Source organism: Bacillus rossius, chromosome 18, assembly GCF_032445375.1.
Source record: "Bacillus rossius redtenbacheri isolate Brsri chromosome 18, Brsri_v3, whole genome shotgun sequence".
In the NCBI taxonomy this organism is placed as follows: domain Eukaryota; kingdom Metazoa; phylum Arthropoda; class Insecta; order Phasmatodea; family Bacillidae; genus Bacillus; species Bacillus rossius.
Window position 1 is genome coordinate 24,510,969 of NC_086345.1, and position 27,706 is coordinate 24,538,674.

General features: G+C 40.6%; 1 protein-coding gene across 1 annotated transcript; it reads left to right on the forward strand.

Annotated features, from left to right (window-relative positions):
- Positions 1–865: 865 nt before the first annotated feature.
- Positions 866–11,400, forward strand: LOC134541325 (uncharacterized). The gene is made up of 4 exons (XM_063384733.1): positions 866–1,871; positions 4,602–4,885; positions 8,801–9,013; positions 11,168–11,400. The coding sequence occupies exons 1-3, from the start codon at positions 1,595–1,597 to the stop codon at positions 8,960–8,962; spliced, it is 723 nt and encodes a 240-aa protein (XP_063240803.1). The 5' UTR covers positions 866–1,594; the 3' UTR covers positions 8,963–9,013; positions 11,168–11,400.
- Positions 11,401–27,706: the final 16,306 nt, after the last annotated feature.

Sequence of the window (27,706 nt, forward strand, 5' to 3'; positions counted from 1 at the left end):
TTATAACCTTCCAGGCGCGCGCGGCGCATATCATGTTGCGGTGGCCGCCAGCCAGCTCTGCACCTGCACGTGTCGCGGCCTTGCTCACGTTCGTAACAGTATTGTTGTGCCAAATGAAACTACAGTGGAATATTGGTAAAATAAAATATTAGTAGTAAAAACAAAATTGGATGTCTGTAAAGTCGGTTTACGGACGATAGTTGATGAAATGATTGCATACTTTTATGAATGAAATTGAATCATTTTTATTTAAATAACAAAAGAAAAAAAATACTTGATATTATACTAGTAATCAGATTTTTAAAATGCAAGAATAATTAACCTTTATTGCCGAAATTGTTGTTGTAATAAGAAATGAAATCCACATTAACTTTTCGTTTAAATATAATTATGAACAAGTTTTCATACAAACTGTAATCAAATATCTATAAACAATTACATGAATCACCATAATTTTTTAGTCAATTGTAACATAACCTTTTATTACTGCACTTGCCGACAGCATAACGGAACACAGCGTAACGGAACAATGAGCGTAATGGGACACAGCGTAACGGAACAAAGAGCGTAACGGGACACTTTTATGTGCGTGCAGCCGGCGTTCATAGATTTATTAGACGTTGTCACACCAAAATTAATCGCAAGATTTAAAATACGCAAAAAATTAAAATTACACTGTTGATAATACATTGCCCCCTTCCTTGATCGGTAGTATTTTAATAACATTAAATTTTATAAAAAATTATTGCAGTTTAGTCTGTACATGCATGAGATCTAACATAAAAAAACTATTCTCGAGTCTAAACTTCCTTTTTGTGAGTTCTTTGGTCTATGGAATTAACATGTAAATACTCGTTCGTCTTTTGTTTGTTCTAAATCATCTGCGTTGTAGAGAAAGGTTCGAAATTTTGCTAGTTTTCGAGTGGGAAATATAAATTACCAAGTGTAGACAACCGCTCCGAGGTCGCGAAGAACGGCTGAAAGGCAAGATAGGTAAGAACCGCGACATCAGGCTGAAAGGCGATAGGTAATAACAGCGACATCAGGCTGAAAGGCGATAGGTAAGAACCGCGACGACCGGCAGATAGGTGACAGGGAAGAACCGCGAAGACTGGCTGAAAGGCGGTAGGTAAGAACCGTGAAGACTGGCTGAAAGGCGGTAGGTAAGAACCGTGAAGACTGGCTGAAAGGCGGTAGGTAAGAACCGTGAAGACTGGCTGAAAGGCGATAGGTAAGAACCGCGACTACCAGCAGATAGGTGACAGGGAAGAACCGTGAAGACTGGCTCAAAGGCGGTAAGTAAGAAACGTGACGACTGGCTGAAAGGCGATAGGCAAGAAACGCGACGACCGGCAGATAGGTGACAGAGAATAACCGTGAAGATTGGCTGAAAGGCGGTAGGTAAGAACCGTGAAGACTGGCTGAAAGGCGATAGTTAAGAACCGTGAAGACCGGTAGATAGGTAGTAGGGAAGAACCGTTAAGACTGGCTGAAAGGCGGTAGGTAAGAACCGTGAAGACCGGCTGAAAGGCGATAGTTAAGAACCGTGAAGACCGGCAGTACGGCAGTAGGGCGACAGAGAAGGACCGCGGAGATGACCTCCAAGAGCGCCTCCTCGTGGACGGCGGACGCCAGCGCCAAGAGCTCCTCGGCCTGCACCACGACTGGGGGCGGCACGGGGGGCGGCACCGGGGACGGGGCCGGCGCAGCTGACCGCCGCCGGGGGCAGCAGTCGTACTGCGCGGACTCCGACCCCACCTTCGGCGGCGACTGCAGCAGCCAGAGCGACGCGGCCGGCCCGTGGGCTGCTGCGCCGCCGAAGCAGTCCTCGCACAGGCGTCGCCACGGCAAGGCCGTCAGGGCCAAGCACGGTGAGTCCTTCCGCTCAGAGTTGCGACCACGTAGAGGCGAGCGGTCCATAGACTACTGATGACGTAGACCAACCCCATGGCCCCCACAAGGGTGCGGCTGGGTGGACCCCTGGGTCTCAGCGCCCTCAGAGTCGCGACCACGTAGAGGCGCGCGCGGTCCATAGCCTACTGATGACGTAGACCAACCCCATGGGCCCCCACAAGGGTGCGGCTGGGTGGACCCCTGGGTCTCAGCGCCCTCAGAGTCGCGACCACGTAGAGGCGCGCGCGGTCCATAGCCTACTGATGACGTAGACCAACCCCATGGCCCCCACAAGGGTGCGGCTGGGTGGAACCCTGGGTCTCAGCGCCCTCAGAGTCGCGACCACGTAGAGGCGCGCGGTCCATAGACTACTGATGACGTAGACCAACCCCATGGGCCCCCACAAGGGTGCGGCTGGGTGGAACCCTGGGTCTCAGCGCCCTCAGAGTCGCGACCACGTAGAGGCGCGCGCGGTCCATAGACTACTGATGACGTAGACCAACCCCATGGGCCCCCACAAGGGTGCGGCTGGGTGGACCCCTGGGTCTCAGCGCCCTCAGAGTCGCGACCACGTAGAGGCGCGAGCGGTCCATAGACTACTGATGACGTAGACCTACCCCATGGCCCCCCACAAGGGTGGGGCTGGGTGGACCCCTTGGTCCAGAGCCCTGTTTATTTTAAAATTTTTAACTATCATAATTTTTTTACAAACTAAGAAAAGAATATATTTTTATATCAAATGAAATATCAGAAGATTTTACACACCTACAACATTTTTTTGGTAAATATGTAGAGTAGTGGTATTTGCGAAAAAAACTGTTAAAAATCCGAAAATACTTTTATTATATGCTCTTTAACTTCCTCTTTACATTAAACACGGCGGAGATAGGAAATTCCAAATACTTTAGGAGATATAGAATTTTCAATTTTCATCACAAAACTGTGCATTCATGCGGCGTTAATTTTTGTTGCTTGTTTACAAGTATTAAATTTTTTTTTCGCGACGTAGAACGACTACATCATTTTCTACTAATGATAAAGGAATTGTACCCGCCTCTAACTTAGGTGAGTTTTTAAAGTTTCAATTTTTTTTTTGTTTTTTGGATATTGTTGTGCAAGTAATAAGTAAAAAAAAAAAATTACGTGAGTTTCTACTGTTCATCCTTTGTCCCGGTTTGTTAGGTCAGGTCAGTTACCTTATGAATACTTTAAAACTAAACAACCATTAAAATTAATTTACATTATTTTTAATGTTCGTTTAGTTTGAAAGTAATTATAATGTAACTGACCTGACCTAATAGACCATTTTAATTAATTAGGCATTCACGAACACACGGCAAAATAAACAAAATGACGACGGTCGAATGATTGCACAGGTCTTGTATTGCAAAATAAGAACGGCGATATCTCCTAAAGCATTTGCAATTTCTTTTCTCCGCCGGGTTTTATGAAAAAAGGAAGTTAAAAAGCATTGAATAAGACTATAAGAGTATTTTCAGAATTTTAATTTTTTTTTTAAACAAATATCGCCCAAATACATATTTACCACATCAAGTTCAGCATCCAAGCCAAGCAGAACACGTACACTCTAATCTCAAATGGCGTAATTAGTTGTGTGTTCTAGAACGTACCAATAGCTTTAGATACAACACACCTTATGGCGATTATGGTAAGCCGATGTTTTGAAGTCTTAGAAAAAAAAAAGGGGTTGTCTGTAAAGTCGGTTTACGGACGATAATTTTACGTGATAACGTCATAAGAAAACATATGATGAAAAATTGCATAATTTTTAATTTTCAAATAATATTTAAAGTTTTTGCAAATTTAATTTAAATAATTTGTTTAAATATAATTACGAACAATTAGTTAAAAATCCCGCCTTAACCTGTTTGATATTATAGAAGATTTTCTCGCACGGTGGTTGGCCGGTTCTTGCACGCTCGGCTCAGGCGGAGCGTGAAAATGAGTCATGCTTTTTCGTGCGTGCAGCCGGTGTTCATCGAGGAGGGGTAACGACTTTCGCTCAGGGTTGGAGGAAGGGTAACGGACTTTCGCCCAGGGTTGGAGGAGGGGAAACTTACTTTCACTCAGGGTTTGGAGGAAGGGTAACGGACTTTCGCCCAGGGTCGGAGGAGGGGTAACGGACTCTCGCTCAGGGTTGGAGGAGGGGTAACGGACTTTCGCTCAGGGTCGGAGGAGGGGTAACGGACTTTCGCTCAGGGTCGGAGGAGCGATAACGGACTATCGCCCAGGGTCGGAGGAGGGGTAACGGAACTTCGCTCAGGGTCTTGGAGGAGGGGTAACGGACTCTCGCCCAGGGTTGGAGGAGGGGTAACGGACTTTCGCTCAGGGTCGGAGGAGCGATAACGGACTATCGCCCAGGGTCGGAGGAGGGGTAACGGAACTTCGCTCAGGGTCTTGGAGGAGGGGTAACGGACTCTCGCCCAGGGTTGGAGGAGGGGTAACGGACCTTCGCCCAGGGTCGGAGGAGGGGTGACAGACTCTCGCTCAGGGTTGGAGAAGGGGTAACAGACTCTCGCTCAGGGTAGGAGGAGGGGTAACGGACTTTCGCCCAGGGTTGGAGGAGGGGTGACGGACTTTCGCCCAGGGTTGGAGGAGGGGTGACGGACTTTCGCCCAGGGTTGGAAGAGGGGTAACGGACTCTCGCTCATGGTCGGAGGAGGGGTAACGGACTTGTGTTGTTCCAGCGACTCCTCCCCAGCCGAAGAAGAAGCCCGCGCGCTGCCCCAAGGCGGAGGATGCTCCCGAGCCCCCGCCCCTGTGGACGACCACGGTGCGCGTGGCTCCCCCCTTCGCCGGCGTGGTGCCCTACGACCCTCCAGACGCCGGCGACAGGCTTGACGGCATAGCGGACGCCCCCACCATCGCCTGCACGGACAAGGGCGACATCATCTACGTGGGCATGTTCACGGACCTGCGCGAGCGGTTGGAGATCATGCAGACGACCCTGGACTTCGAGGGATACTCGCTGGTACGACACGCGCGCGCGGGGCCCCCGGGTGTCGACGACGGCTACTGACATGCTGCCCCTTGGAAGGGCAGGCCTTCAGGGATTTTCTGACAGTGGTTATTTTTGGTTTGGTTAGGTTAGGTTAGGTTAGGTCACGTCACTTTACAAACTAACCTATGTCAGAAAAATCCTGAAGGGCTGCCCATCCAAGGTGCAACAATTCAGACAACCTTTCAAAAACACTACTTTCAGAAAAAAATCCCTGATGGGCTGCCCTTCCAAGGGGCAAGTTTTCTTGCTGCGTTTCGAGGTTTCTATTTAGTAATTACGTTTGACTCGGAGAAGCTTTGATGTTCGTTTGGGTTTTCAATCGTCAGCTCTCGTCAAAATATGTCGATTGCACATACAAAACATCAGTGTAAGATAGTTACGGTGAATATTAATGGTGTTGTATTTAAAAAAACAAAAATTGGCGTATTTTATATTTTTGTATAGAAAATATTACCTGTTAAGTACACGCATTCACGTGCAACACAACGTATTTAAACACTTAAAGAAACATGTTTTCAGAAATTGGATGGGCTGCCCTCCCAGTCGCTGTACAAACAAACCATTGCCGGAAAAATCCTGAAGGGCTGCCCTTCCAAGGGGCAACAATTCAGCTCCCCCGACGTGGCTAAGTGGGAAGTCTTCATTTCACAGACGAGAGAGCCAAACGGCCGATCGTGCATCTTCGGTTTTTTTTTTTATTTTTGTTCATTGTAAATAAATGTGGCGGTGTTGATAAAAGGATAATAATGGTCGATTAGGTTAGGTTAGCTACATTATAAATACTTTAAAAACATTGTGGACGGTTGATTTGGTTAGGATAGCTACATTAAAGATACGGAAAAAAAAAAGCATGAACTTCGGGTTTTGGCTCTCTCGTGTGTGAAAAGAAAGCTTCCCACGTAGCTACGTCTGAACACCTCTTTAAAATTGGTTCCATAGTGGGAGGGGCATGCTATTAAAAAGAAACTAATGATAACAAAATCGGGGGATACAGTTTGGTGTTGCAGCTACATATCTATCATCTCCATCCAAAAATTTAATTACACCACTGGATAGGTAAAAGGATCAAATAACTCGTCACGCTAAGTGAGGACTGTGACGCATCGCGCGCGGTGGAGGGGGAAGCGCCACCATTTTGAGGTCATTTTTGCTGCGCTTCGAGATTTCCATTTAGTATAACTTTTAACTCGGAGAAGCTACGACGTTCGTTTGGGTTTCAATCGTCAGCTCTCGTCAAAATCTATCGATTGCACATACAAAACATCAGTGTAAGATAGATGCGGTGAATATTAATGGTGTTGAAATAAAAAAAATAGAGTATTTTATATTTTGTATAGAAAATATAACCTGTTACGTACACGAATTCTCGTACAACACACGGCCGTGTCCATGACACATCCACGCCCCAATTTTACTGAGCGTAAAGTTTGCAGAAAGCAGTCAGCGAGATTGTTTTTCTTCCGGCTTCAGTTACAAATATTAATGTAACTTACAGAACCATGATTTTGTTTAGTCAATAGGACATAGTTTTTGTCCATCTGGAATAACGTAAGCTATTATGTAACAGTAGCTTTCCAGTTAAATCCTTACAAACATAAAACAAAAATTCACATTCTCTTTATAATATTAGCACGAATGAAAATAAATATTTTCTAACTCTATTGAACCCGAACTTAAATTGAACTGAAGATAACGAATATGCAACACGACATCTCGCGTCTGCAGGTCTATTTGTTCTGATGGTTTTCCCGCTGTTATCTCCAACCGGAAAATGAGGTTAAACAGTTTTCCCCTTCGATTTACGAAGAAAAAAATTATCCACGAATCATCGTGAATTTCCCGGACACTGAGTTTGCTTGGTTTTCAACGTGAGTTCAAAAAGAACATTCTTGGCATACTTTGTGTGTTCACCTTCGTTTAGAACGAAACATACAATTCGCAAGTAAAAAAATACGGTGTGTCTTCTAAGAAGATTTAGTTATATGAAATTACGAAGAACCCTTCGTTTACTTCGTTGGAAAGTAAGCCGGAAATTTACTGTAATTCCTGACGAGACACCACGATTTGAAAAAAAAGCTCAAGACACCTGAGTGGTTTTTTTGTTTATGAAAATAAATTAAGCGGGATTATGCCTCACCACCTTGCAATTTAGAATATTTTGATACCGTTTGCAATAAAGCTTCCGAACTAGTTTTTTCTTTGGTTAGACATGGCAGGGGACTTGGCGAGGCTACTTGTTGAAGTCAACTATCGTGTACTGGTGTGATTATCACGATAGTTGTATTTGCCGCGTGAAATGATAAGTTATTTCCTCACGGCGGTTACTGGAGATTACTGGAGACTACTGGAGGGTACTGGGGGCTACTGCAGGCTACTGCAGGCTACTGGAGGCTACTGGAGGCTACTGGATGCTACTGGAGGCTACTGGAGGGTACTAGAGGCTACTGGATGCTACTGGAGGGTACTAGAGACTACTGAAGGCTACTAGAGGCTACTGGAGGGTACTGGATGCTACTGGATGCTACTGGATGCTACTGGAGGCTACTGGAGGGTACTGGATGCTACTGGATGCTACTGGATGCTACTGGAGGCTACTGGAGGGTACTAGAGGCTACTGCAGGCTACTGCAGGCTACTGGAGGCTACTGGAGGCTACTGGATGCTACTGGAGGCTACTGGAGGGTACTAGAGGCTACTGGATGCTACTGGAGGCTACTGGATGCTACTGGAGGCTACTGGATGCTACTAGAGGCTACTGGATGCTACTGGAGGCTACTGGAGGGTACTAGAGGCTACCGGAGGCTACTAGAGGCTACTGGAGGGTACTAGAGGCTACTGGATGCTACTGGAGGCTACTGGAGGCTACTGGAGGGTACTAGAGGCTACTGGATGCTACTGGATGCTACTGGAGGCTACTGGAGGGTACTAGAGGCTACTGCAGGCTACTGCAGGCTACTGGAGGCTACTGGAGGCTACTGGAGGCTACTGGATGCTACTGGAGGCTACTGGATGCTACTAGAGGCTACTGGATGCTACTGGAGGCTACTGGATGCTACTGGAGGCTACTGGATGCTACTAGAGGCTACTGGATGCTACTGGAGGCTACTGGAGGGTACTAGAGGCTACCGGAGGCTACTAGAGGCTACTGGAGGGTACTAGAGGCTACTGGAGGGTACTGGAGGCTACTGAAGACTACTGGAGGGTACTAGAGGCTACTGGATGCTACTGGATGCTACTGGAGGCTACTGGAGGGTACTAGAGGGTACTAGAGGCTACTGGAGGGTACTGGAGGCTACTGAAGACTACTGGAGGGTACTAGAGGCTACTGGATGCTACTGGATGCTACTGGATGCTACTGGAGGGTACTAGAGGCTACTGGAGGGTACTGGAGGCTACTGAAGACTACTGGAGGCTACTGGATGCTACTGGAGGCTACTGGAGGCTACTGGAGGGTACTAGAGGCTACTGGAGGGTACTGGAGGCTACTGAAGACTACTGGAGGGTACTAGAGGCTACTGGATGCTACTGGAGGCTACTGGAGGGTACTAGAGGCTACCGGAGGGTACTGGAGGCTACTGAAGACTACTGGAGGGTACTAGAGGCTACTGGATGCTACTGGATGCTACTGGAGGCTACTGGAGGGTACTAGAGGCTACTGGAGGGTACTGGAGGCTACTGAAGACTACTGGAGGCTACTGGATGCTACTGGAGGCTACTGGAGGCTACTGGAGGGTACTAGAGGCTACTGGAGGGTACTGGAGGGTACTGGAGGCTACTGAAGACTACTGGAGGGTACTAGAGGCTACTGGATGCTACTGGAGGCTACTGGAGGGTACTAGAGGCTACCGGAGGCTACTAGAGGCTACTGGAGGCTACTGCCGCGCAGGTGACGGAGCACCAGCGGTACCGCAACCAGGCCGAGGAGGGGGAGGAGCGCCAGAGACAGCTGTACCGGCGCCTCAAGCGGCTGGCGCAGCTGGTGGACGAGCGCAAGGACCGGCTGGACGAGTGGAACAAGGTGCTGCGCCGCAAGCCCCAGACGTCCTGACGCCCCGGGACTGCGCCCCCGCCAGCCGAGCCACGCCGACCCCTTCTGACGGTGAGTGGAACCCCCAGCTCCCGATAACAAGTGTCCCATACGTGGGTTCATTTCGCGGTAGGCTAGACTCCAAACTCGTCCACCTTCATTCTGAGTCAGTGATGGGTAGAGACAGGGAAAAATCCGCGGGTTCATTTCGCGATATGCCATTGGTTCGCTGTTACTATGTAAGACTCTCGGCCAACTAGAGACGTTCAATCAAAGAAGTATCCAATCACAAGTCACCCACTTGAGACGCCCACAAAATTCAGCACCCAATGAACGGGCGGCGTTTGCCCAAGTAGGGCGGAGGATCGTGTAATCTATCCTGGAGGTCATTTAACTCGCAAATTTTTCCGTTCTCTAGTGATTGGACCATCGTTTACATGAAGGTCTCTTAAGCAAGTGAAAAACCTTCAACAAAAGAAGTATAAAATCACAAGCATCCCACGTAAAACGTGTCGCGAGTCATCATCCAATGAGCAGGTGCAATTTTTCCTAGTACATAGATTATCGTGGAGTCTATCCTGGAGGTCATTGAAACCGCGAATTTCTTCCAGTCTCTACCAATACGTAGGGACAGGAAAAATTTGCGGGTTCAATGACCTCCAGGATAAACTCCATAGTTCGGCGTACACTAGGTCAAATGCCACCCACTCATTGGCTGCTGTCATGTGAGGCGTCCCAAAGTAGCAGCCTGTGATTCGATAAAACTTTGGTTGGGTGTTTCTCATTGGCCCAGAGTCATCCAGGTGAGTTGTGAGCCAATAGCAGAGGCAACACTGAGGTATAACTATTTGCATTTTAGCCTATCGTGAAATGAATTCGCGAATTTTTCCGGTCTCTACTGATTGGGGGGAAAAGCTGCAAGCAAGAAAACAATGAAGCCTTTACTCGTGCTTTCTCTTATCTAAAACTGGTTGAGTTTTCTCTTCGCACCAACACTATACAGCTGGGGAAATTCTTTCGTGGAAATACTGTAGTTTGTAATAATGCACAGTAAAATTTTTTTTTCCATCTTAAATTTGGGAAGAACGCTGGGTACAGATCATCCAGGAATTGGCTATCTTCGTCGTGATTCCAAAATAATATTTTCGGCACGCTAACAAAACATCCTAATAATGGCCAAGTTCACATCGAGAACGCTTTTAATCTTGTCTGTGCGCGGTAATCGGTCAAACGGTGTTGGATTTCAAGAACTTCTTATATATATCTATATATATAAAAATGAAACCCGTTTTCCTTGGTCACGGCATCACGCGTGAACGGCTGGACCGATTTCACTAATTTTTTTTTTGTTGGGTTTGCTATGGTCAGGAGAAGGTTCTTGTGAAAGAAAAAATTTAACGGAAAATTAGAAAATTTAAGAATACTGAACCATATACCATATATAAAATTATTTCCAAACTAACCCAACACTTTGTACAATATAAATATTTTTAAAGTAACCTTATGACATTCAGCTTTAAGCGTTTACAGTTTCCAGTGCGGCTTGCATTTGCAATGTCAATAAATAAATCGCAAGGGCAGTCGCTAAGTGTATGTGGCATCAACCTAGAAAATCCATGTTTTTCACATGGCCAATTATATGTCGCCTGTTCCCGTGTCGGAAAACCATCAACATTATTTATTTACGCGCCAGAACATAAAACTAAAAATATAGTTTATCAAAAAGCATTAGAGTAGAGAGAAGCAGTGAGGGGTACAGAGACTATTAGTTGATTTATAGAGCACGCGTGGTATTGAGCTCATTGTTTACTTAAAAATGCCAAGTTGTTCAATAGCAATTTGTAAAAACATTAGTGGAATTATTGAATCCTATGGAATAAACACTATTTTGACAATATATATTTTGTTTTTTATTTAATTAAATTAGTAAGGTACTTTTCAGTTATAGTGATTCAAATTGAATAGGTACTCATACCTAAGATAGGTCAGCTATACAAAATAAAGTAGTGCATCATTGCTACGCTAAGGCGGTACGAAGTTCGCCGGGTCAGCTAGTAATATATATAAGAAGATAAGTCTGTAGTCTTAAACTTTTGTTAGGCACTATAAACTTAATTTTCAAGCGTAGTTTGAATGAAGTCTCCATACAGATTCCGTGGAAGTGTTTCGTGTTTGCTTTTTCAGCTAAACTAATGAGTCTCATTGTATTTTTGTTTTTCCCCACAGGTTGGATCGTCATGTATCATGCAGTATCATGGCCACAACGACCTCGGAGCTGTTCATTTTCAAACACAAAACAACAGAAGTGGTTTTTTTCTCATCCTTGTCTGGTCATGCCAATTGAAAAACGTCCCAATTTGGTTTTTTGTTAATTAACTCTCACGATGGTTTTTTTTTAGTAAAGTATAATCAACATGCAGTGTGGATCAGGTTTTGATAATAAAATGTGTTGATAGTTACTTTCGGTTTCTTATTGAGATTCACTGTGGGTAAATTTAAATGATGTCCAAAATGGAAGAGTCTTTTACACTTTCAAAAATATTATGTAAGTTTACATATAACTTCTTTGGGAATTTGATGTCAAAAAAATTTCCCTCGATGAATTCATAAATAGAACCCCGTAAATTACATTTCTGCGGACAAGCAATATATTTGTGGTTTCTCAACTCATGATTTGGGACCGAAAAAAAAATTGCTCGGGTTCAATGATCTCCAGGATGGACTCCACAGTTCTGCGTACACTCGGGCAGATGTCACCCTTTCATTGGCTGCTGTCTTGTGAGACATCCCCAGCGTAGCAGCCTGTGATTGGATACAGCTTTGGCTGAATGTTTCCCATTGGCCCAGAATCCTCTAGATGAGTCGTGAGCCAATAGCAGATGCAGCACTGAGATATAGTTATTATAATCTTTAGCATATCACCGAAATGAATATTTCCGGCCTCTATACTCATGATGAACGGAAGATTGCAGCAAACAGCAACGAGTTGCCACTCGTACATTTAACTTGCAGCAACACAATTTTTCTGACGACTGTTTTCTGAAGAAATGTCTTGTAATACTAAAAAAGGGGGGGAGTAAATGAGGGGTGTAGGGAAAAGGGAGGGGATAGACCTTCATCGCGGGCAAGCACCAACGAGGCAATTCGCGATTTTCAAACATCCGTTGGCAGCGACACAGACGTTGGCTAAGGTGCAGGAGTTTATGAATCTTCTGTGTACCATATACACCAACAAACACACACACACATATATTACGAATGGCAAAACCGAAAATAAATTAAGTAAATATAAGAGCCAAAAAAAAAGTCGATTAACGACTTATAAGTAGAGACCGGAAAAATTCGCGGGTTCAATGACCTTTTACACACTCGGGCAAATGCCAACTGTTCATTGGCTGCTAACTTGTGAGTCGTCACGACTGGGTGGCCTGTGATTCGACAATTCTACGTGTGAGGGTCTCTAATTGGCCCTCAGTCCTCCAGATTAACAGTGGACCAATGGCAGAAGCAGCAATAAGGTATAATTATTTGAATTTTACCATAGCACGTAATGAACCCGCGAATTTTTCCGGTCTCTACTTATAAGTCCCTAACTTTCATGGTTGTCAATCTAATCGACCTATTCACGAGAAATTTTTAGCACTATTTGATTCTTTGTTCTTCTGGCAGAATCAAAATTAAAAAAAAAAAACAATTTAAACATACGTGCAGATGATTGTGACGAACTACGGACAAACGCGAACAGACAATTCAAAAGTCCACCTTAAGCGGTGATGTCGAACGCGTTCGTAAGAGCATTCACACCCCCCCCCCCCCCTCATACTTTGGGCGTTCTGATATTCTCTCGAGTTGTTTATTTAGTTTTGAGCACGAGTGAATTGCGTGAGTGGTTTTTTTTGACGTGACGTCTATGAACTTCGGCTGCACGCACGAAAAAGGATGACTCATTGTCCCGTTACGCTCATTGTACGCTTGCACCGCATCTATCTCTCTTCCACTGGATTGGAACAACCATCGATTTGACTTGCTCGAGGCACATTAAACTTGAAACACTCCCATTCGTTTCCTACTTTTCCTATCATCGTCCTATCCTTAACAGAATAACACAGATTGGAAGAAGTTAAATAGCAAACATGTACAAAAGTTATAGTTAAAATAATCTCTTCGTTAAAGTACCTAATAAACATATTTGAATTAAAGAGTGTAAATAAAAGTAAATTTATCAATTAAATTGTAGATTTCATTTCACTCCTTCTTTGTATCCATACAAGATAGTGATAATTCAATAAAGTATGCAATAATTTCATGAATGTTTTGTTATGACGTTGTCACGTTAACCTATCGTCCGTAAAACCGACTTTACAGACAACCAATTTTTTTTCCACATACCTTGACCATTCGTCACGTTAAGAGTTACGATCGTATTTTCGCCATTCCTGTACAAGGGGGGGGGGGGAGGGGAATTTTAAGTTTGCGTCCATTCGACGTTGCACTCTGGTGCGATTCGAATGTGTGTTCTACGATTTGAAAACAATATATGTGTTGTAACGCCGTCACACGACGACTTAAAATTCCTGATGTTTCGCGCAGAAGTATAATTTACTGTCGTCTTGTGAACTTAATCGTTGTTTTTGTTATTTCCCTGCTCGAAACATCGGACGGAAAATAGAAAAAAAAAAAACAAGGAAGAAGGGGGAAAAAAAACGCCACGCAAATTGCTGTGGCAAGCCAGCGAAATGGGTTTGTTGATAACCATCGTTCCGGGTGAAGAAGAGGGTGGGGGAAATAGCTGCCTCGTTTGTTTTCTAGATTAATCTTTGTGCAGCTGCTGCAAGGAAGCACATCTGTACATCTGTAGGATTTGAACGGCAAAGGGTGTTGGAAGAAGGAAAAAAAAGGGGGGGGGGGGGGGGAGGAATTTTAACTAGTGAAATCTGCGACGAAAGGGTTTTCACGCGAGTTTTTTTTTTTTTACAAGGGTGTATCTCTCCATTCCAGGTCATCATTTCATATTTACGTTCCAAACGGTTAAACTTGCTGACTTTATGAGTGGTTGATCTTTCATCAAATTTCCCTATTTTTTCAATGTTGTATTGTTGGTGATAATGTTCGCAGGCTTTCACGGCCACATTGAAGTAGCTTGGCTTCTGGGTTGTAGCCGTGTCGTTGGCAAATAATTTACCGACGTTTCGGTCGACATTGCAGTCGCCATCATCAGAGAGCAGTTACCTGAAACTGCTCCCTGACGATGGCGACTGCAATGTCGACCGAAAACGTCGGTGAATTATTCGCCAAGGACACGGCTACAACCCAGAAGCCAAGCTACTGTATTGTTGATGCTTTCTTCATCATATTGGCAACGGGCAGCGCCGAGTATTCGGCTAGTGTGAAAATAAAACCAATGGAAATATATTCATGGCTTCTCAACGCAAAATATTTTGTATACATTTATTTTAAATGGAATTCTTTGGACAAAAATTATTGTTGAATCCAAAGATCCAAATTGACGAATATCGACAAGAACCATGTGTTTGCGAAGCTGTGCAATGAATATATATGTATTTACACATGTATTCACATCGTTTGTCGTTACATAACTAAGAAATGTTCTCAGAAACTTGTATGGTTACAATAGCTGGAGGATAAAATGTGGTCTGTGGTCATCACACTAGTAATTTTTTTTCAACATTTAAATACCATATTAATTAATTTTTTTGTGCTAAAGAAATAATTTTGCAGTCATAACAAAACTCTTATATCACCTACAGTGATAAGTAGAGATCTGCAAAATTCGCGGATTCATTTCTTGATATGCTACATTTCAAATAATTATACCTTATCGCTGCTTCTACCACTGGTTCACTGTTAATCTGGAGTAATGAGGGCCAATTAGAGACCCTCACTCATAGAAGTGTCCAATCACAGGCCACCCAGTCGAGACGACTCACAAGTCAGCAGCCAATGAACAGGTGGCATTTGCCCGAGTGTGTAGAGTGTAGTAGAGTCTATCCTGGAGGTCACTGAATCCGCGAATTTTGCAGGTGTCTAGTGATAAGTATTCGTACACGCTACAAAATTATTTTGCTGTCGTCACCAAACTGAATTTTTTTTCCCAACGTTTTTATGAGGAATCACTCAGAAGTGGCGGGTTTTAACAAATAGATGATAATTTATTTTAGTTTTCTGTGGATCATACTGACATTACTTCACTACAATGAAAGGATTTGACTGAGTAACTGTCATACTACTTGAGGAAGACTGACGAGATCCAGTTATACTTGAAATTGTAAGAAATAGTAGCACAGACAATATTTTCTGTACTTTTGTGAAAGATTCCTTTGGACATCAGTTTTCACGAAATAGTATGTAATTTCCATAAGAAAGATTTTGCAAATTTGTACAACATATGACTGTGGTCATTTTATATTTATATTACATAATTTAAATACTTAATTGATGATTATATTCAAGCATTAATTTTTTAAAGACCATGGAAAACATAATAGGAGATTCAAAAAATTGGACTTTATTTTGTTGTATCGTGATTATTATGTACGCAGTTAATACTTAAAAGCTATTCAGGGAACGGTTTATAAAATAAGTTAAAACTTTTGGAGATAACGGCACAACTCAAATAATAAAACCCGGGTATGAATCAGAAACCATTTTGTAATGGTACAGTTGTTATCATGTAAATGTGCGAATTAAAAAAAAATTCTTGTAATTTTATACCAGAATTTCTGTTCCATTACACAAAAAAATTACATCACTGACATTCCAAGGCAATTTTCATCATATTTAAATATTCATAAAAAAAAAGGTTCTGATTACTACTGTTTAACAAACATTACATTGGGTAAAGTAATATCAGTATCCTCAAAATCTCGCGTTTGCCGCGCGCGTGATAAAAATAATAATCAGGTCGTGCGATAATTCAGCAAAAAACATGTATATTTTTTTTGCAACGACAAAAAAAAAGTTAATCACAAAATGAAGCGGGCGTCACACGTATCACACGCGCCATTTAAAAATTACAATTCGGAGCTTGGATACGACACGAGTAATCATGCATGGAAAAATTAAAAAAAAAAAAAAAAAAATGCGGGGGACTGATGGTGTAGGACAAATATATATATATATATATATATATATATATATATATATATAAACATACATACATATACACATATGTATTTGGTTTACCTGCTCCGCTGCATTTATTGTCGTGGTGGTGGTGGTGGTGGTGGTGGTGGTGGGGGGGGGGGGGGTTCGAAGCAGTGGCGCGCGCCGGGTCGGACAAAAGGTGGGGTCTTTGGCGCGGGACCAACGATTGTTTCGTTAACTGTGGGGGAGGGGGGAGGGGGGTTGTTGTTGTTGTTGTTGTTGTTGTTCCATTTCCCGCAGACAGGGTGTTGTTGCAGGGAGGGAGAGGGGAAAGGGAGCATGCTGGAATGGGCGACTATGTGCGGGTGACCACCAGATTGGAGATGGGGGGGGGGGGGTGGTGGGGTGGTTGAGATGTGTTTGTGTGTGTGTGTGTGTGTGTGTTGTGCTAACTAGTCTGCACATGCGCCGCACGAGCATGCATGCTCTCAAGGGAAGGGGGATAGAGGGGTTTGAGGGGAAGAGGGTGTGTGGGGTGTGAGGGGGTTTGGAGGTGGCGGCCCCGAACGGTGATATTTGTCATCCGTGAATTAGCACCGGGCGGGCGGGCGAGATATGCGGCGCCCAGGCTATATGTATGAGGTGGTGGTTCCATGGCCGTCCCTGCTATACGCAATCCAAGAACCGTAGGGGCCTTCACGGATTAGCTACAACCTGCGCCATTCCTGCTAATGATCTGCGTTATTAGGTTTACGTGCCGCGCTTTTTAAAGTTCGGAACATAGGTAAAAAAAAAATTGGTTCTCTGTAAAGTCGGTTTACGGACGATAGTTTAACGTGACAACGTCATAACAAAACATTGATGAAATGATTGCATACTTTTATGAATAAAATTGAATCATTTTTATTGAATTATCACTATTTTGTATGGATACAAAGGAGTGAAATGAAATCTACAATTTAATTGATAAATTTACTTTTATTTGCACTCATTAATTCAAATATGTTTATTACTTTAACGAAGAGATTATTTTAACTATATCTTTTATACATGTTTGCTATATAACTCCTTCCAATCTGTGTTATTCTGTTAAGGATAGGACGATGATAGGAAAAGAAGGAAACGAATGGGAGTGTTTCAAGTTTAATGTGCCTCAAAAAAGTCAAATCGATGGTTGTTCCAATCGAGTGGAAGAGAGATATATGCGGCGCAAGCGTACAATGAGCGTAACGGTACAATGCGCGTAACGGGACAATGAATCATTGTTTTTCGTGCGTGCAGCCGGCGTTCATCGATTTATTAGACGTTGTCACGTCAAAAAATATATATTCCCGAGTGTATGGTTTTACACAGCCTTTTTTTTTTTTTTTTAGAGCATGTGTGTAATTCATTAAGGGGAAAAAAAATATGTCCACAGCTAGAGTATAAAATGTTGATTAAAATGGTACATAGAAATACACAGGTCAGCGCTGAAATCTTCTGGTATTCTCTAAAGTAGTCTAGATATTTAAAAATAGCTAATGTTTTTATTGCATAACAGGAACAACTTAAACTTGATGCTGCAGTGATTAAGATGTAATCTTGGCAGCCAGAGAGAGAATGACGTCATTTTATATGAAGATGAGCAGTGTAGGTAGCAAACTCAAAAAATAAGAAAATTACAAATTGTTTTTAATATTTGCTGGTTTTATCTTCCAATTATTTTCTGAAAAAATAGTACAGAATTTTTTTTTCTTTGTGCAAATTGCACACAGTCGGGTAATCATACAAACATATGAAAATAAACATGTTTTAGAAACAGTATATTTAAATTAATCAACACCACTATTTCGTTAAATCTTATTGCTACTGCAATGTGGTTGTTTCAGATCTTTTTTTCTTTCTTTCAGAATTGAGTTTTGACTAACTTAAAACAAATAGACTAACGCCAAATTTTGTCAACACAAAAAAAAAATTGTTGCTTCAAAACTTTTATTCTGTGTAGTGAATTTATATTCTTTACGTGCCAGCATTTTGAACTCGGAATATTTTCGCTTATTAATGTTTCTTTCCATTTCGTATTTTATACCTACGCGTTCATTATTATTTTTTTTTGCGAGCGTAGCGTTTGATTTGTTTATTTTTTTTAAAAAAAATACGTTGCCACAATAACCACCACCACGTAGACTCGGATATGCAAAAAAAAAAAAAATTGAAAATACAGGTGAGATCATTAATTCATTTCGCACAGAGTACGGGTGAGATATTTTTTTCTCTCTCTCGTCCAGAACCACACGTGTTGCCAACATTTTGGAGCAGGGGTTAGGGTGGGGGGAAACTAACGAGGATTGGTTCATTACATCGTCACGTGCCGCGGAAGCATAGATTGGAATCAACGCCGCTCGAAATTGCAGGCCTCGTTCGAACCTGGATCATTATTTTCTTTCGCTTTCACGAGCAACGTAAAAAAAAAAAAAAAAAAAAAAAAAAAACGCCCAAGAATTCGAATTAAAACTTTTGCAGGAGATTGTGCAAGTTGTTTCAAATACGGGTTTAATTGTATCTTGTTTGGTTTGTATTTTATTTATAACACAAGCTTAAGTGTGTTGAAGTGTCTACGACTAACAGGGCACACATACGGTGTGCAGGGTTTTACAATAATAAAAAAAAATTTGGTTGTCTCTAAAGTCGGTTTACGGACGACAGTTTAACGTCACGTCATAACAAAACATTGATGAAATTATTGCATACTTTTATGAATAAAATTGAATATTTTTTTATTGAATTATCACTATTTTGTATGGATACAAAGAAGGAGTAAAATGAAATCTACAATTTAATTGATAAATTTACTTTTATTTGCACTCATTAATTCAAATATGTTTATTACTTTAACGAAGAGATTATTTTAACTACAACTTTTATACATGTTTGCTATTTAACTTCTTCCAATCTATGTTTTTCTGTTAAGGATAGGAAGATGATAGGAAAAGTAGGAAACGAATAGGAATAGTGGCGTTCTATCACCTCATAACGTATATCCGCCACGACTTTTGAAACAATATGTATATTTCCCCAGTCACACGACGTAATGCAATTTTCAACCGAGAGCACACGGCAGCGCGGAATTCCTCGTTAACATCTAAGAGGAATACATTTATGGAAAACTTGCTGTCGGGGTCTCCCGTCCCATGAATATGCTTATCTGTGCTTAATATGCGTATTCCAAAACTGGGAACCACGGAATATTACGTCCACTGCTGTCAATTCCGTGTAAAAAAAAACCTTAAAGTGAAATTTCTCTTAAGACTCTATTAAAACGTAATTTTTTAAGAGTAGAGTCCCAAATAATTTTGAACAAAAACAGTTTTTTTTTATTTAAGAAAGTGTGTTAAATATAATAACGATTAATTTAATTAACGATTTTAGTTTATACTATCCTGTTTATTTTTTATAAAACATATTTACGAGTAAACTAACGACACGGATGGTTAAAAAAAATTAACAGAGAAAACTCTTTTGAAGAACCATAATAAAAAATGATAAAGTCATTGATAATTTCCAAACAAATGCAAAAAAAATTTATAGGAGGGATAGGTACTCAAGACGCATAAGGGGAAATGAATAGAAAATCTGTTTGATTTCAAGGAAATGGATTAATTTAAATATTTGTGATTAAGCTACGTTTTTTTGTACTCTTTCTGAACGGATTCGAAAGACAATGATTCTCCGGATGCCCTGGATACAGATAAACCAATGTACAGTTCATCCACGAAGAAAAGCATTCTTTGCTCAGACCAACAAAATGATATTTGTATGTTTAACCCTGAGGTTTTATTGACAGTGGAAATTTCAACTGGAAATTGTATTCCGTTAAATCGGAAAGGTAAATCGTTTTGGGATCACGTGAACTCGAATAATGCGCTCCATTTGCCCAGCTGCTGGTACGGGAGAGGATGTTGGTTTCAATTATGTTGTTCCTGAGTTCTTTAACCCTTTCAGTCACAATTAATCATTTCTTTAAATATAATTTTCATGTTTGATAATACATCAACTAAACTTTATTTTTTTTGTAATTATGTCATGTAATTAAAATCTTAATAGGTTTAAACTGACTGGAGATATGAATCGTCCACCATTTTTGGCATCAATGCCAAATTGTAACTGGAGGTGCAGACTTAATATTCTCGTGCAGTGCCCATTATTGTGTGTTCTGTGGCTTACCAGTCGTATTAAGAAAAGTGCTATGAATTTTAAAAATAAAACTGTTAATATCAAAACTATAATTATCAAAAAAGTTGATAATAGATAAAAAAAAAATAAAAAACTGAAATTGCTAGAGATTTAACATCCATCTCATAGCCACTACAGTGTACACTTTGACCATTATGTCCAATACCATGGTCAAATAGACTGAAAGGGTTAACTTGCAATTATGTCTCATCGCACAGGTTTGGAGACTTCAGGTTAAGCAACAAAAATAACAGGAATCGCGATTTTTATTTCTAGACAGTGAGATGGAATGCCTGACGGATTGAAGGGAATTCAGAAATTCCAGTTTTGTTAAATAAAAAAATACACGCGTTTCTTAGTGACAGGATATTGAATACAATTCACAATGATGACGCACGGTGACAATGACACTGATCACAATATCGATTGCAATACTGCCAACGGTTAACATGACAACAAACATTATTTTTTGCCTTATTGCCTTCATTTTATAATCAAGTTATAACTGTACCTTTTTTTTCTCTCAGCGTAAGCTTACAGTGCTCTGATATTAGTTACACACATTCATTGCTATATATTACGGATCCAATTTTTTTTGACGTGATATTGTCTTATAAATCGATGAACGCCGGCTGCACGCACATAAAATTGTCACGTTCCACCTGAGCCGAGCGTGCAAGAACCGGCCAACCACCGTTCGAGAAAATCTTCTGTAATATCAAACAGGTTAAGGTGGGCTTTTTAACTAATTGTTCGTGATTATATTTAAACAAATTATTTAAATTAAATTTGCAAAAACTGTCAATAATATTTTAAAATTAAAAAGTAAGCAATTTTTCATCAATGTTTTCTTATGACGTTATCATGTAAAATTATCGTCCGTAAACCGACTTTACAGACAACTCCCTTTATTAAATATATAAAATGAAACATAGCACATTAACATTTTATCACCCCCGTGTCAATATTAGTACGCAAAAAAAATGAACGAAAATGAATTTAATTATAGACTCAATTTATATCCGCACTTACATATATCTTTGGTGTAACTTTATTTCTTCCTGATATGCATGTCTTCATGATGTACATATATCTATGATGTATTTATTTACTTTTATTTCTTAATTTTTAATACTTTTTTTGAAATAAATTGTACTTTTTGTCCATCTGGAAAAATATAGCTTTATAACAGTGAAAGGAATTTGAAATCGGCTTAGTATTTTAAAATTTACTTCCACAAAACAAACTAACACACTTTATTTATATTAAATTATAGGTGTTTTATGTTGCTATGTATTCTAGTTTTTATGTTTTATTCACTACACAGAACTACCAGTAAATTGTGATTATGACACCAAATCATGCAAAAATAAGCAAAAAACCGAAGTTTCATCCCTACTATAATATTATAAATGCCAAAGTATGTTTGTCTGTTTGTCCTTTCACTCAGCAACGGAGCGACATATTTTTTTCATATACATAGTTCATGGTCCGGTGAGTGACATAGACACCATATAACTATGAAATTCCATCCCTAAGGGAGTGAAAAAGGGGTAAATTCAGTTTCATGTTAGAAAATCTTAGGAGGTAGGCCATATACACACAAACAGTGAGTTTGCGTCATTTCTCTATGTCCGCCACACAGTCATATAGTAAGGTCTGGCAACTTCCCTGTCCTTCTCCTTGGCGAAACCAAACCGCTTAATAGCTCGCGGCTGTTAGATTTTTCACAATTGATTTTTTTTTCCATCACAAACAGTGCAATGGCGTGTGTCCAAAAAAATACATTGTATTAAATCATAACCTTCCAACGCACTAATCATTCAAAGAACTTAACCCTCTACTGCATACTGTGACACATATGGCATAAAGCATTTTAGATTTTTCTCCACAAACGAAATTACTCCAGGACAGCAGCTGCATGGGGTTCCATATGTAGAAACCATTTCTGGCAGCCCCTGATGATCATTACATAAACAAACATATAGCTAAGTGTTTTCTGTATATTACCTATGGTTTATTAATATTATTTACAGGACGAAAATGTTCAGTTGTAGATATTTTTATATTACATTATTTTAATTTTCCGATTACTGCATATTTTGCCTTATATGGCAAAAATCGATTTTACTAAGTAAAAAATTTAAAAATTAAGTTAAAAATTTTAAAATATTTTTTGCTGTAATATTTATGCTGTAAATGATAAAGACATAGGTATATGTTTTCCATAAAGATAAAAAAAATTCATGCAATAGAGGGTTAAAATATTTAAAAAAAAAACTAAAAAAAGGGCTGATAGAAATTCATAATGGCGCCTCTCGGTTTTCCATCTTTCTTCCTTGAGAATCGATTATTATTCGTCACTTGAAACAGACCAAACTTTTTTCTTCCAGGTGCTTCGTGAAACTCTTCTGCATTTAAATCAAGGTAGTTTTGGGGAGGGGGTGGGGGGGGGAAGTGGGGGATAAAAGTTACTATAAAACACGCTCCCTCCCCAAGAGCTAACAGTATTTTCCCCGAGACTTCCGCATCAATGCCGAACGTCATCTCCACGGTCGTCAGCAAAAAAAAAAAAAAAAAAAAAAAAAACTCCTTCGTACGGACATAACATCCATTAGCGCCTAGAGTGGAGGAGAATGGATCTAGGCCCCTGTTTGTCTGGAGGGAAGCTTCTTTGAAGCTGAGTGGTGTTTGCTTCAGTTTCGTATCTGCCATCACAGTAAAATAATTTTTTTTTAAGTGACAACGTCTAATAAATCGATGAAAGCAGGCTGCACGCGCGAAAAAGTGTCCCGTTACGCTAATTGTTCCGTTACGCTGTGTACCGTTACGCTCCTTGTTCCGTTACGCTGTCGGCGAGTGTAGTAATAATAGGTTATGTTACAATTGACTAAAAAATTATGGCGATTCATATAATTGATGATAGATATTTGATTAAAGGTTATTTATATGAAAACTTGTTCATAATTATATTTAAACTTTATAGCTAAACGCCAGTTTTTAAAATTAATTACAAGTCATCTACACGTGAACTGTTTCGTCGACTGTTTATAAAGTGAAGTGAAAAGTTAATGTGGTTTTCATTGCTTATTACAACAACAATTTCGGCAATAAAGGTTAATTATTCTTGCATTTTAAAATTCTGATTACTAGTATAATATCAAGTATTTATTCTTTTATTATGAAAATAGAAATGATTCAATTTTATTCATAAAAGTATGCAATAGTTTCATTAATGTTTTGTTATGACGTTGTCAAGTTAAACTATCGTCCGTATACCGACTTTACAGACAACCAATTTTTTTTTCTTTTGGAAACGGAACATAAATATTCACGCAAAAATTGCAGATGATTGTGAAATTTTCTGCATGCACACAATGACAAATGTATCGCTGTTTTCAGATTCTTGGCCAGACACTTAGGCTTTGCGTTTGTCCCAGTGCCCCCGACAGTTAAATGTTAATAAGCAAACCGTTTCCTGAACAGCTTCCTGGTATAAATAAAAATAATTAAAGTCCAATCATTTAAGATTCGATTATTTTTTTACATGGTTTTAAAAAAAAATTATGTGTGAATAAAATATCAATAAAAATAAAAATAAAAATTACGCGCAAATTTTCGTAAGAAAGAATTAGTATTATCTCTAAAAAAAACATAGTTTATATAGCCTATGTGTCGTACAAAGTTAAAATATCTTTCTCGAAGTAATTCAAACTATTTCTTGGCAACCGGCCTCCAAAGGAAGCTTTTGTGTAACTAGTTTTTTAAAAATATCTTTTTGTAGATAATGAGAACCTTATTAATAGAGACCAGAAAATTTCGCGGGTTCATTTCGTGTTATGCTAATATTGAAATAATTATACCGATGTGCTGCTTCTGCTATTGGTTCGCTGTTAATATGTAGGACTCATGGCCAATTAGAGACAATCAATCAAAGAAGTATCCAACCACAAGTTACCCACTTGAGACGCCACAAAATTCAGTACCCAATGAACGGGCGCCGTTTGCCCAAGTAGGCAGAGGATCATGTAAGCTATCCTGCAGGTCATTGAACTCGCGAATTTTTCCAGTCTCTACTTATTAAACATACTTGCGTATTCTCATTGAACATGGAGCTCCACGAAATATTTTTTCTCCGGGAATTTCTCCGTGGCCTGACAAAGTTCAGTAACCGCTGCTCGAACGTGGTTGTTGAAATTATTACTTAAATCTTCTCTTCCCCTTTCCCCCTTCCAACCAAAAGGGACTTTCTTTTTTTGAGAGAAGAGAGGGGACGGGAATTTTAAAAAATATGACATCTCGCCACACGAGGCCACCAGAAGGATTCTCCCGTACTCTTGCGGATCAACAACTTTTCATCCCCCAGTTATACCGCCCTCCCTTCTCCAAAAAAAAACCGGGCCCGAACCGCTCCGGGCAGAAGTTTTCTGCGTATCACCCGCCCCCACCTGTGGCTCGTGTTCGTACTTCCCCCCTCCCTTTCCCCTCTCCGAGCCCCGTCTCCTTAACAAGGCACGACCGCGCCCAGGTCTGGCGTTCTCCCGCCAGGTCGCAGCGCCGTCGCGTATCTGCGCGCGCAGCTTCACCGGCGCCTGGACCCCCGGACGGCTCCGAGGGGATTTCCGCGGTACTCGTATCACTTTTACGGTACCCGTACCATTATTACGGTACTCACACCACTTTTACGGTACTATTACCACAATTACGGTACTAGCACCAGTATTACGGCACGCGTACCATAATTCGAAACTTTCGTGCCGAGTTGAAAAATTCAACAACTCATACGTTCTAACGTCCGTGGAAACGACGGGAGTGTCCCTTACGTCTTCAAAACCCAGCCAACTTCCAACAGTTGTCCACCGCCCTTGAAGATGGCTGTGACAGACAACGCCGAAACGTCAGAGTGCACGTATAACTTATTAGTTTATTTTGTGGAGAAAAAAATTAACCTGGAGAGGTTTTCATTTCTAACCAAAGGTTGGGATAGAACATTCCCATTTATAACACTGAATTCGTTAAACAACTGACAAAGCCAAAATTTGTCGGCCATTATGATTTAACCTTTCTTTTTTTTACGACCAGCAATTTACTCTTATTGATGTAGAACTTACTGTAACAAACTAACTCTCAGTATGAGGAGAGGAAAATGAATTTCGACAAATATTAATTGAAACCATACAAACAAATAATAGTATTCTTTTCAGAATAGTCTTTGAGGTTATATGGAGTTTGTGAATTCGTCTCCTATCATATTACAATATACTTACAATCAATCCAATATGGATAGGTTCTGGGCCTGGTGAAAACGTTTTTTATATAATCATATATTTATAATAATAAAGTTAAATTTTTTAAATAATAATAAACAGTATTTATGTAATTATCTATATTATAATAATATCTTAATTTATAAATAAAACTATGTTTTTGTGTCAGAATTTTATATATATTATTTAATCTATAAATCGTACTGTTATATCTTTTATGGTATGAAAGGTGGACACGCAGAACTAGAGAAATTGAGATTTGCAGGAAAATTTTACCGTTAAGATTTCGACGAACTACGTAAATATGAAGCACAGTTTGTTTTATCGTTAGTCATGATCTGTGAGCGGTGAATACTTCGCAACTGTTAGGGCCAATGAGGAAGCTGCTAAGACAAGTTGAACATTGATATACCGTCTGTAACAGCAAGAAAAAAAAAAGCTTCATTTTTTTCGAAGAATATCGTGACACGAAAATGTTTCGCAAAATGTATTTTTTTCTCGAAAGACTACATTTTTTTTTAGAAAACTCAGATTTTTTTGTAATTGACACCGATGTACCATATAAAACTTAATTCCTAATACTACAATTTATTGTTTAGGTTCTGTGTTGAAATATGCACGTGAGAAAAAGAAACAGTGGTTTTTCATTGTGAGACCGAATAAATTTTTTTTTTATTAAAGATGGATAAATTTCAACAGTTTCGTCAGTTAAATTCCACTGATTCGCATTTTTATATTAAGCGTGCACACTGAAAAAAAAATACGAATTACGTGAGGTAAAAAAGTTAGCCAAAGTTAAAAAAAAACCAAATAATTTCGGGACAGAATACCATAATTTTCGGACCGGCGTACCGTAGTTCCGGTTGTTCCCGCACGCGACGGAACGGGACTGAACGCGACCCCGCAGCTCTCTGGGAAGCCGGGCCGGCGAACAACCCCCCCTCTCCCCCTCCCTATCCCCTCCCTCTACCGGACCCGACCAATCAGGCGTCGAGGCGCCTCTTAGCCCCGTGCAGTTGTGTTGGTATCGCGGCGTCGTGCGGGTTGCCTAGACCCGCTCGAGTGCCGGGCGGATTGCATAGCGTGGCAGGGGCGGTGCGCGCGTTCAGAGGTGAGTGAATCCAGAGAGCGTCTTGCCTACCCTCAAGGGGCCGGCGAACTTTTACTTTATTAATTGAGGTGGAGGTCTCACACGAAATGTTAATTTAAAAAAATATATTTTCTCGTCTATACCCGTATCGCATTTTTTGTTCCGTCACAAATAATTTCAACATATATTTATTATTTAAATCTGCAAAATTATATAAAAACCAGTTAACATTCTATTTGGAAAAAAAAAATTGTGGTAGTAAACCGGAGGAAATTTTTTTTTCTTTTCCCATCAGTGAAAATTTAATTTCTGTAAAATTCGTAAACTACATCGGTTGGAGCCATTAAAAACAAATGTTCAAAGAAGCACAGTTTGAACAACGCTGCGTTAGAGAAAGAATGAATTGTGATCTTGAGAATTGGAGGAAGCACACAGATGTACTAACTACTACAGGACTTATTTGTAAAAAAAAATAATAATCTAGCATTTTTCTCCCCTCAGAAAATGTGGGGAAAACGTGTCATAAAGGTTGTGCGGGATAGCGTTTTAACTGTCATTTTTTAAAGAGTTTTTCCTTGACTGAATAGATCTTGTAAATTGCGATGCCGGTTTTGAAAAGTGGAGTGACTAATAATTTTGTAAACACTTGCGTGTCTCCTTACACCTATGATATAACGCTTATTAAATATCCGTTGCAAAAATTTGTGACAGAACAAAAAAATAACTGAGGTACAGTGTTACATTTACAGAAAGAGCGGGGAAAAATTATAAACACGAATTAATAATATATGATCGCTCATTTAGATGAGATGAATTATGCCCCACGCCAGCGATTACCACCTTGTGATTGGCGGCCGTCTGCAAGAGAAGCCATCGCCCTGTTCGGCCGGGCCAATCAGGACGCGTGTGCTTCCCGTACTTGGATGGCTGTGATTGGTGCTCTGTCAGCGGACATGTGCACTGGCATAAACCCAGCCAACCACGAGACACAGACGGTGCTAACAAAGGTTTTAACACTCAGCTGGTCCGGAAATCCTCTCGGGGAAAAATTCGCGTGACCAGAGGCACGGAAAATCGGAATAATTTGGTCGC